The 12,104-nt window shown below is 49.4% G+C and overlaps 1 protein-coding gene across 8 annotated transcripts in view; it reads right to left on the bottom strand.

The window, feature by feature from the left end:
- Positions 1 to 12,104, bottom strand: part of KDM2B (lysine demethylase 2B) — a 145,973-nt gene that overhangs the window by 103,108 nt on the left and 30,761 nt on the right. For all 8 annotated transcript variants that reach the window (XM_021073426.1, XM_021073420.1, XM_021073425.1 and 5 more), the window contains exons 5-6: positions 8,473 to 8,651; positions 8,185 to 8,291 (exon numbers count right to left, since the gene is read on the bottom strand). In XM_021073426.1, the coding sequence (XP_020929085.1) occupies positions 8,185 to 8,291; positions 8,473 to 8,651 (286 nt within the window). The remainder of the gene's footprint in view (positions 1 to 8,184; positions 8,292 to 8,472; positions 8,652 to 12,104) is intronic.

Here is a 12,104-nt window from a genome sequence, read left to right as displayed (position 1 = left end):
GAAAGAGTAGATTCCAGGACTTCTCATTGTGGCTTATTGGAAACAAATTCGACTACCATCCATGAGGATGTGGGTTTGATCCCTGGCCTTGCTCAGTGGGATAAGGTTCCAGAGATGCTGTGTGCTAGAGTGTAGGTTGCAAACATGGCTCTGATCTGGCATTACTGTGGCTGTGGCATCGGCCAGCAGTTGTAGCTCCAGTTAGACTCCTAGCCTAGAAACTTCCATAACCCACAGACGCAGCCCTGAAAAGCAAAAAAAAAAAAAAAAAACCAAAAAACAGTGGATTCCAATGGCAGCTGCAGCCCATGTGCCTGCATAAGGCCATGTGGACAAATATCTTAGCCCAGCCACATTTCACATCCACTACATGTTCCATCTTCCCCTTGGCATGGGAAGAATACGGGGCAGGGATGACAAGAAACCTTTTTTTTTTTGTTTTGTTTTGTTTTTTGTCTTTTAGGGCCTCACCCTCTGCATATGGAGGTTCCCAGGCTAGGGGTCAAATTGGAGCCATAGCTGCTGGCCTACGCCACTGCCATAGCCACAACACCACCAGAACCGAGCCTTGTCAGTGGCCTGTACCACGGCTCACAGCAATGCCAGATCTTTAACCCACTGATCAAGGCCAGGGATCGAACCTGCATCCTCATGAATACTAGTCAGATTCATTTCCGCTGAACCATGATGGGAACTCCCAGGACACCCATTTTGTAGAGGTAAAACTGAATTCCTAAAAGACTTGCTACAGGAGTTCCCGTCATGGCACAGCGGAAATGAATCCGACTAGGAACTATGAGGTTGCAAGTTCAATCCCTGGCCTCGCTCAGTGGGTTAAGGATCTGGTGTTGCCATCAGCTGTGATGTACGTCGCAGATGCGGCTCAGATCCCACATTGCTGTAGCTGTGGCACAGGCTGGCAGCTGTAGCTCCGGTTCAGTCCTTACCCTGGGAACCTCCATATGATTCAAGCGCAGCCTTAAAAAGCCGAAGGAAAAAAAACTTGCTACAGCTACAGGGAGTGGCAGAAGCAGCCCCCAAACGTGCTTATCCCACTGCCTGTTTGCATCCTGTTTCAGCTCTGCAATGCCCCATTTTTGTCCCTATTCTTCCTTCTACCCCCAGAAAGTACATGTGAAGAGGAGTTCCCATTGTGGCTCAGTGGTAACAAACCCAATTAGTATCCATCAGGACGAAGGTTCAACCCCTGACTTCACTCAGTGGGTCAAGGACCCAGCATTGCCAAGAGCTGCAGTGTAGGTCACAGACATAGCTCAGATCTGGCGTTGCTGTGGATGTACAGGCTGGCAACTACAGCTCTGATTCAACGACTAGCCTGGAAACTTCCATATGCCTCGAGTTAAGGGCCTAAAATGCACACACACATATATACACTTGCACCAAGTACATGTTGAAAAAATGCAGTCAATTTTCAATTATTTGAGGGCCATGTGTGTGCTTTATATGGGATCTCCTTTTAGCTGGGTTTTTAGGCTCTTTTAGTCCACAGTATAACTCCTTTACACCAACAAATCTTATTTCTGCAAGCCCAGTGTGCTACAAGAGCAAGTGAGAATGGAGAAGTCTTGCTAATTTCTTTCTGGAATGCATGAAAATATCCAAAGGTCCTAAGTGAAAAATGGTGCCCAAGTCCTAGACCTTGGGAGATTGTGGAGGTTTTAAAACAAGTGCAGAAGGCTTTGAGAGTCACACCCAACCATCCCCCACCACCTACCCACCCCACCTCCATCCAGAGGCAGAACCAAATTCCCCTCCCTTGAGTATGGCCTAGATTTAATGGCTCGTTTTAATTAACAGAATATGGCAGAAGTTAACTGTATGTGACCTCCAAAACTAGGTGATAAAAGGCACTGTGGCTTTCTCCTTGCTCTCTCCCAAACCACTTTGGGAGTGGGGGAGGGGAGCTGCCATGTCATGAGGACACTCAAGCAGCTTATTGGAGAGGCCCATGGAGTAAAGAACTGAAGCCTCTTTCCAAGAGCACCATCTTGGAAGTGGGCCCTCCAGCCTCAGTAAAGCCTTCAGATGCCAACAGCCCAGGACTAAGTTGGGTTTTTTTTCTTTTTCTTTTTTCCTTTTTTTTTTTTTTTTTTTTTTGGGGGGGGGGTGGTGTCAGACCCACAGCATGTGAAAATTCCCAGGCCAGGGATCAAACCCATGCCATAGTGGTGACCCAAACCACAACAGTGACAATGCCGGATCCTTTAACCACTAGGCAGGTGCTTGGTTTGCTTGTTTGTTTTTTGCCTTTTAGGGCCTCAGCACATGGAGGTTCCCAGGTTAGGGGTCCCAATGGAGCTGTAGCCGCCGCCAGCCTACACCACAGCCACAGCAATGCGGGATCTGAGCCAAGTCTGCAACCTACACCACAGCTCACAGCAATGCCAGATCCTTAAACCCCCTGATCGAGGCCAGGGTTTGAACCCACGTCCTCATGGATGCTACTCAGGTTCGTTAACTGCTGAGCCATGATGGGAACTCCGGTGCTTGTTGTTTTAAGCTGCTAAAGTTTTGGGTTTATTTTCTTTCTTTGGCCACACCCCCAGCATATGGCAGTTCCCAGGAATTGAATCCAAGCTGAATCTGAGACCTATGCCACAGCTGGGGCAACACCAGATCCTTAACCCATGGTGCTAGGCCAGGGATCAAACCCACAAGGCCCCAGAGACAAGCCAGATCCCATTAATCCACTACACCACAGTGGGAACTCCAGAATTTTTTTTAAGTTGTTAGGTTTTAGGGTAATCTGTTATGCAGCAATAAACAACAGTGATACTTCCAAATCATTGTCACTATTTATACAATCATAAGGAATTTTCCAAGACAAACAATTCTGTAACCCAAAACATTTCTGCAGGGCAGCAATGAGGAGGGAGACCGTGGAAGAAACGCACAGTGCAGCTTATATTCATTCAGCCCACCCTGTCATTATCTTTTCCCTTTATCCTACTTCCCCTTTATCCTGTGTCTTCATGACACTTACCACCTCCTACATTACATTATTCAATCGTCTGCCGGTCTGTCTCATCTCCCAGCCAGAGAAAAGGGACTTTTATTTATTATAAATAAAGTTATTTATTTATAGACAACGAACTTTTTTTTTTTTTTGTCTTTTTAGGGCCACACCTGCGGCATGTGGAGGTTCCCAGGCTAGGGGTCTAATCAGAGCTCTAGCTGCTAGCCTATGCCAGAGCTATAGCAATGCCAGATCCGAGCCGCATCTGAAACCTACACCACAGCTCACAGCAACGCCAGATCCTTAACCCACTGAGCGAGGCCAGGGATCGAACCCACAACCTCATGGTTCCTAGTCAGATTCATTTCCACTGCGCCACAATGGGAACTCCGTTTTTTTTGCTTTTCAGGGCCGTACCTGCAGTATATGGAGGTTCCCAGGCTAGGGGTTGGATCAGAGGTGCAGCCACTGGCCTATGCCACTGCCAGAGCAACTCAGGATCTGAGCCATGTCTGCAACCTACACCACAGCTCATGGCAATGCCAGATCCTTAACCCACTGAGCAAGGCCAGGGATATCGAACCCACATACTCACAGACCCTAGTTGGGTTCGTTAAACAATGAGCCAAGAAGGGAACTCCTAGACAATGATTTATTCTCCGTAATCTACCAACAAATGACTCAGAATAGTGTCTTGCACATAGTACACACCCAGTAAAGACATCAAGAGGTAATTCATACACTAGCACACTCTTTCCAAATCTTTCGTCTCCCAAAAGTTGTAAATTCACCACCCCTTGCCTTCAATACCTGAACCAAAACCCATTAAAATTCCTAACCCCCTCACTAAGATCAAGCTACATAAACCCCAGAGCCACGGAGAAGGCAGCAATAGGTTTCTAACCACCCTCCACTTCTCCCCGTTTGCAGGCTCCACTCTTGGTTTAGGTGGCCCTTCAGCTGTCTCCACTCTCCAGACACCTCCAGCACAGAAACTCTGGGATTTCTAAAAAGTGTCATTTTAATTAAATTCCAAAGAACCATTCTATGATCCCAGAGGACTTCATCATCATGGGATTTTTACCTTGCTTATTAAGTGAAATCAGCATTCTTTTCAGCCGAACAAATGGACTCTTTCCAAGGTGACAGTTTCCTTCTTTACAAGGTTCAAATCCTGTAACAAGTTCCCACAGCCACTGACTCAGTCTGTAAATCTGTTTGGCACATACTCTAATCAACATGACAAAAACCTGTGGTCTGGAGTTCCCGTCGTGGCGCAGTGGTTAACGAAACTGACTAGGAACCGTGAGGTTGCAGGTTTGATCCCTGGCCTTGCTCAGTGGGTTAAGGATCTAGCGTTGCTGTGAGCTGTGGTGTAGGTCGCAGACTCAGCTCGGATCCCGAGTTGCTATGGCTCTGGAGTAGGCCAGTGGCTACAGCTCCAATTAGACCCCTAGCCTGGGAACCTCCATATACCACAGGAAGTGGCCCTAGAAAAGGCAAAAAGACAAAAACAAAAACTTGTGGTCCTAGGAGTTCCCATTGTGGCTCAGCAGTTAACGAACCCAACTAGCATCCATGAGGAGGTGGGTTCAATCCCTGGCCTCGATCAGTGGGTTAAGGATCCGGTGTTGCCTGAGCTGTGGTGTAGGTCACAGATGCGGCTTGGATCTGGAGTTGCTGTGGCTGTGGTGTAGGCCAGCAGCTGTAGCTCCGATTAGACCCCTAGCCTGGGAACCTCCACATGCCTTGGGTGTAGCTCCAAAAAGACCAAAAAAAAAAAAAAAACACCTGTGATCCTAGAGCCTTTTATTCGGTTATTACACAGGATTTTTTTTTTTTTTTTTGCTTTTTTTTGCTACAGCCGCCAGCCTACACCACAGCTCACAGCAACACCAGATCCTTAACCCACTGAGGGAGGCCAGGGATTGAACCCTCAACTTCATGGTTCCTAGTTGGATTCATTTCTGCTGTGCCAAGATGGCAACTCCTAGATAGGATTTTTTTTTTTTTTTTTTTTGTCTTTTCTAAGCCTGCTCCCACAGCATATGCAGGTTCCCAGGCTAGGGATCTAATCAGAGCTGTAGCTGCCGGCCTATGCCACAGCCACAGCAACGTGGGTTCCAAGCCTCGTCTGCGACCCCACCACAGCTCAGGACAACGCTGGATCCTTAACCCACTGAGCAAGGCCAGGGATCAAGCCAGCAACCTCATGGTTCCTAGTTGAATTCCTTAACCACTGAGCCACTACGGGAACTCCTAGATAGGATTCTTAATGTACTAACAGAGCTTACTATTTCAAGAATCTTTCAAGAAAGTGAAGAATATACTAAATATCTCAGAGAGGCAAGGTAGACATTAATTAACTGAAAACTGTCACCCAAGGGTGTCTATTTTACCTTCCTAAATGCATGTCCCATTTGTCCTCTGTTCTCTCCTCTAACCCTGTCTATCCCCTCATTCACCCTCTTTTTTTTTTTTTTTGGCTTTTTTTAGGGCCATACTTGCAGCATATGGAAATTCCCAGGTTAGGGGTCGAATTGGAGCTATAGCTGCGGGCCTACACCACAGCCACAGCAACTCAGGATCCTTAACCCACTGAGCAAGGCCAGAGATCAAACCCGCATCCTCATGGATATTAGTCAGGCACATAACCTGCTGAGACACAACAGGAACTCCCCACCCTCTTTTTGATGATGTAATGGCTCCTCATATCAGTCGACCCCCACCCTCTTCAATCCACAGAGCAGCAGCAGAACTGGCAGAATGCAAATCTGACTGAACCCATCCCTCCCTGCTTAAAATCTCAGAGGTTTCTGACTGCACTTGAGAGAAATACGGACCCCTCACGATGACACAGCGGGGCCGTCAGCCTGGCCCATCCCCCATCCTGCACAGGACTCTCCCTCAATCTGCTCTAGCCCCACCACTCTTCCTTCACCAGGTCCTTCATCGTCCCCATCCCCACTCTGCAGCCCTCCTCTCCCTCCCAGGCTCTATGCATACAACCAGGAAAGCTCTTCCCTGGCCCCTTCACCTAAGCAACCGCCTCCCCTTCAGACCTCAGCATATGGCCACCTGCCCTCCCTGAATCTGGCACACACTCCTACAGCACCCAGGGTCTCTGCCTTGTGCCTCATCACAGCTGCAAACGTCCCTTTGATTCTCCGATTATTGATTAACATTCGTCTCCTGGACAGACTGTAAGCTCTGTGAGGGCAGGGAGCCTATGTGGTTTTCTCCTCACTGTATTCCTGGTGCCTGACACCAATAAGATGTTCATTATGTAGGCTGAATAATCAATTGATGAATCAATGAGAGCCAGGATCTGCCTCTAACCAACCAGTCTCACACGCTTTCCTTGAGCTCCACCTCTGTGATTCCATTAGGGCCCTTGGCACTTGCCTACCTCCATCCCTCCCCACTCCTATCTCCTCTGTCCTTTAAAGCTCAGTCAATATCCCCTCCGAGATGACTTCCTGTTGCCAGCAACCAAAACGGGTGCCTCCACTCCCCATCTCCCTTCCAGGAATCTGTTTCCCTCTGCTTAGGATGCAAGCTGCATCCTAGGACCCTTGGGTTAATGGCATGTTCCCCAAAAGGTAGGGGCTTTTAGTCCTCTTCATCTTTTACTTCCCTATCCCAGGGGCTCCACAAATTTGGCTGCAATCGAATCAGAATGGAACAGAATTGAAAACCCTCCCACCAACCCCGCCTTGAGCCTAGTCTTTGCTTTTGATGCAGCCCATATCCAAGGGGTGTAAGGAGCTTCAGCTGTGAGGGGAGGAAAAATGCCTACGAAGTAATTAAAGAGAAAGAGAGAGCTTAAAAGCAAAACCTTGAGAAGCCCAGGGCCAGCATGCTGGCCTCCCTTATAAAGCCTGGCACGGAGTTTGCATTCAGTATGCACTGAATGAAGGGCTGAGTGAATGGAGAGTTCACAGCCTTTAAGCTGCTGGGGGCACTCCTGGCAGTGGGGCTGAGCAGAAAGAGGCTAAATGGATTCAGAGCCACCAGAGCCAACTCTTCTAGGAAGCCCAGAGTAACGGTTCTGCCTGGGCAGCCAGCATCTCCTGCTCACTGTGGAGAGGGAAAGACAGAGTGCCCAAGATGGAAGGGGCCCCAATATGACTTCCTCGTCCCATTCAAGTCTTAGAACACAGAGGGGCTGACAGCTGCCTCTGCCCATGTTTTTTTGTTTGTTGCTGTTGTTTTGAACGTGCCTACAGTATACAGAAGTTCTCAGACCAGAGATCAAACCCACACCACAGCAGTGACCCAAGCCACAGCAGTGACAATGCTGAACCCTTTTTTTTAAGGGCCACATCTGTGACACACGGAAGTTCCCAGGATAGGGGTCAAATCAGAGCTGCAGCTTCTGGACTAGGCCATAGCAAGGCTGATCCAAGCAGTGATTCCAAGCTGTAGCTGCCAGCCTACACCACAGCCCATAGCAACACCAGATCCTTAACCCACTGAGCTGGGCCAGGATTCGAACCGCATCCTCATGGATACCAGTCAGGTTCATAACCCACTGATCCACAATGGAAACTCCAACATTGCTGGATCCTTAACCTCTAGGCCACCAGGGAACTCCTGCCTCCACCCATGTTAAACAGTGGGGCTCAGGACTTGCTGGTGATAGTCCTACAATTAGATGTGGCCGCTTTCCCAGCCCAGCAACCGTCTGTCTAAGGAATGGGGTGAATTTTCGAGAAAGGTTATTCTAGATCAGAGATCCTGGGTCTCAACAGCAAAAGCAAAAGAATACCAGGCTCCTCCCTCACCTCCAGCAAAAGCAAAATATCCATGGTGGTCACCTTAAAAAATCCACTCCCGAGACAGGCTGTCACTTGGAGGGAGTAGATCAATGTTTGGCAAGTACACAGACACACACACACAGACACACACACACACAGGCACAGATGCACATAGAGATGGTTCCCATTACTCTTCCTCCTCTTCAGGTCACATCCCCCTGGGGAAAGCTGGCAGGGAGGCCAAAGAACCATCTGGATGGAGAATTAAGACCCAGAGCAGAATGCAGAGCCCCTGCACTTGAGGGAAGCAAGATGCCCATCTGCCCACACCAAGGACCCCCAACCCCACATCCCAGCAGTGCCCCCTGGGCTGTGGCCTCAGCCTCCAATCCCCATGAGGCTGAAAGTCACCCCTCCCAGCTCCCGCCACTAGCCAGGAGGTCTTACTTCTTCACTTTCGGGTACTTCATCTCCGCAATGGCGTTTGTGGCTTCCGTCTGCTTCTCCTTCAAGTGCTGAGGCCACATGTTGTCCACCCAGTCCACCAGGTCCACCTGCAATCCAGCCAGACCGCCCTCAGCACTTCCTGTCTCCGGGTCCCTTAACTGGGCTGCATCAACCCCCTCAACCCCCCTCCCCCTGCTCCTCACACCCCTCCCGCCCTCCCCCAGGGCCAGTGAGGGCAAGGGGAGGAGGCGGGAGGTGGCCAGGGAGGGACCACAGCCGAGGCCTTACCACGGTGGGACGCTTGACCAAGTGCTCCAGCTTGGTGTGGCTGAACTCAAGGCTGATGACGTTATACAACTTGTCCCGCTGGGCCTCGGGCGTCTCATAGTACCGCACAAACTGCGACATGCTCATCTCCGTGCCTTTCTGGGTGTTCACGTCCATCACATCCACCAGCCGCCGGCTGCCTGGGGGCAGAATCCATAGGCTGATGGCTCCAGCCAGCTGGGGGTCCAGATCCCACGTGGGAGCCCACGTACAACAAAACCCACCCCTTCCCCAGCATCCCTCATATGCCTCATCCCTATGCCCTGTCTGCTCAGTTATCTCATCCTATGGGTTTCCTCACTGAACAGCTCTCCAACCCTTAAACAAAACTCTCCATATTCTGTCTGCTTCCCTCCACCACCACAGCCTCCACACTTGTCCAGTTCACCATTACTGTCCACTAAGATCACCGCAAGAACTTCCAAATGGGTCTCCAGACTAACTTCTCTTTACCCATCCTCTACACTGCTGCCAAAGTGAGCTTTCCCCAACAGAGCGCTCTCCACTTAAATACCTTCAGTGGCTCCCCACTGCCTACCCAAGACTCCCTGGCACAGCCCTCATGGCCTGCTTATTCATAGCACTAGGACAGTATTTTCTCTATAGATAATCAACTGGTTTTTGTCTTTTTGTGTTTTGTTTGTTTGTTTCTTTTTAGGGCTGCACCTGCAGCATATGGATGCTCCCAGGATAGGGGTCAAATCGGAGCTGTAGCCAGCAGACTACACCACAGCTGCATCTGTGACCTATGCCGCAGCTTGCAGCAACCCCAGATCCTTAACCCACTGAGCAAGCCCAGGGATTGAACCCGTATCCTCTCGGACACTATGTCAGGTTCTTAACTTCCTGTCAGTTTCTTAACAGGAACTTCTATTTAATTATTTATTTTGGTGGGGGGCATACCCGAGGCACGTGGAAGTACCCAAGCCAAGGACTGAACCCGAGCCATAGCAGTGACCCCAGCCATTGCAGCGATAACGCCAGATCCTTAACCCACCAAGCCACAAGAGAACTCCAATAATTAGCTGTTTAGTAGTCCCCCTCAGTGGTCTGTGAGGCCAGGAGAATCACTCGACTTGTCTAAACCACTGTACCTTCATCCTGCCATCTCATCTAGCAGGCTAGTTCTAAGGATTCAATCAGAAGATGATCATACCCTAGACTCCCTGGCACAGCCATCAAGTACTTCGCATGGAGTCTGGTACATAAATGAAAAGGGCTCCCCCCCTTTATTCTCCAGCACTAATCGCAACTCCTCTAAATATCACATTTCTTTGTCTACTTTGCTGTCCTTCTTCCCTGCTACTCTGCAGTCATCACAAGGGTAGGAGTCTTGTTTGTTCTGCCCACTGCTCTATGTCAAGTATCAGGAACAAAGCCTGGCACTTAGTAGGAGCTCAGAACATATTTGAGGAACAAATAAATGTTGACTGTTGGCTGAGCTGTACAGCACATGACATAGGACTTCTGGAGTGAATAATGGCTAAGCTAAAGAGAGTGAGTGACCCTCTCCAGTAAATCCAACTCTCATCCCACTGGCCACCTCCATGCCTCTCACCACTTTCCAGAGGGACTAAGAGACAGGGACCCTTGGTACTAATCCTGGGGCCGCTGCCACCTGACAAGCCCTCACAGAATCATGACCCTTTCGGGGACCCTGCTTCCCCATCCGTGAAATGGTTTTAACAATGACCCCAGAATTCCAGCCAAGGTGAAAAGAAGAGCCAAAGCTGAGCGAACTGCTCTGAATGGGAAGACAGACACAAAGCAGGCTGCCAGATTCATGGTGATTTATGATAAAAGCCGGCACCTCCTGTCTGTGAGGACTCAAAATAAGCATCATGACAGGAGTGAGAAGCCCAGCATCTGGTGAGGAAAGGCCCCAATTCCCCATGAACCCAGTGATAAACATACAGTCCACAAGGTATAAATCCAGGGAAGAAAGAAAAAGATTTAGAGAGAAAGAAAGAAAAAGAGAGAGAAAGAGAGGAAGAAAGGCAGGCAGGGAGGGAGGGAGGAAGGAAGGAAAGAATCACCTTGTTCAAAGCTACCTCAAGAAGGAAGAGTGGGAGTTCCCTTCATGGCTCAGCAGTTAACGAACCCAACTAGGATCCATGAAGATGCGGGTTCGATCCCTGGCCTTGCTCAATGGGTGAAGGATCTGGGATTGCCATGAGCTGTGGTGTAGGTCACAGACACGGCTCGGATCCCGAGTTGCTGTGGCTGCAGTTTCGAAGGAAGAGTACACAAGGGTCAACAAATGACAACAGCACAAGGGGGAAATCCACCCCACCTCCTGTTTTTGTATGGCCCATATTTACATTTTTTTTTCCCATTTTATGGCTGCACCTGCAGCATATGGAAGCTCCCAGGCCAGGGGCTGAATCAGAGCTGCAGCTGCCAGCCTACACCACAGGCATGTCACATAGGATCCAGGGCTCATCTGCAACCTACCCTGCAGCTCACGGCAATGCCAGATCCTTTAGCCCACTGAGCAAGGGCAGGGATCAAACCCACATCCTCATGGACAGTACATCAGGTTCCACAATGGAAACTCCAGTTTTTACCTTTTTTTTTTGGTCTTTTCTAGGGCCGTTCCCGCGGCATACGGAGGTTCCCAGGCTAGGGGTCGAATTGGAGCTATAGCCACCGGCCTACGCCAGAGCCACAGCAACACGGGATCCAAGCCACGTCTGTGACCTACACCACAGCTCACGGCAACGCCGGATCCTTAACCCACTGAGCAAGGCCAGGGATCAAGCCCAAAACCTCATAGTTGGATTCGCTAACCACTGAGCCATGACAGGAACTCCAGTTTTTACATTTTAAATAGTGGGGGAAGGGGGATAAAAAGAAGAACATTTTGTGACATGAAAATTCCATGAAATTCAAACTCCGGGGTCCACATAGACAGTTTCATCAGCACACAGCCACCCTCCCTGGTTCACAAACGACTTCTGTCTGCTTCCATGCTACAAGAGCTGAGCTGAGGAGTTCTCCTATGGTGCAGCAGGTTGAGGCTCTGGCATTGTCATGGCAACGGCTTGGGTCACTGTGGCTCAGGTTCGATCCCAAGCTTGGGAACTTCGACATGCCATGCACACAGCCCAAAAAAAGAAAAAAAAAAAAAAAGATAGAGCTGAACTGAATACTTGACAGAGACGGAATGGCTGGCAAAGCCTGAAATATTCTGTCTGGCTCTTTACAGAGAAAGATCACCAGACCTTGAACTAGACAAAATCTACATGGAACTTACATGCAGATATGTATTTTCACCCCCTACAATGCTATACAGTCAGCTCTCCGCACAGAGACAGCCCTGTGGTCAGTGTTTGCTGAATATACACACAGCCTTTCACTCAGAAGAAACTGAATAATAAAAAGCCATCCCTTAAGTGCATTGGAGAATTTGGGTGGGGTTTTTTTGTTTTGTTTTGTTTTGTTTGCTTTTTAGAGCCGCATGTATGGCATGTGGAAGTTCCCAGGCTAGGGGTCAAGTCAGAGCTACAGCTGATAGGCACGGCCACAGCCACAGCCACAGCCTCGTCTGCAACCGACACCGAAGCTCATAGCAACACTGGATCCTTAACCCA

This window comes from Sus scrofa, chromosome 14 (assembly GCF_000003025.6).
Source record: "Sus scrofa isolate TJ Tabasco breed Duroc chromosome 14, Sscrofa11.1, whole genome shotgun sequence".
NCBI classification, from domain to species: Eukaryota; Metazoa; Chordata; class Mammalia; order Artiodactyla; family Suidae; genus Sus; species Sus scrofa.
Note: the sequence above shows the minus strand (reverse complement) of the source record. Positions and strands in the feature narration are given on the sequence as shown.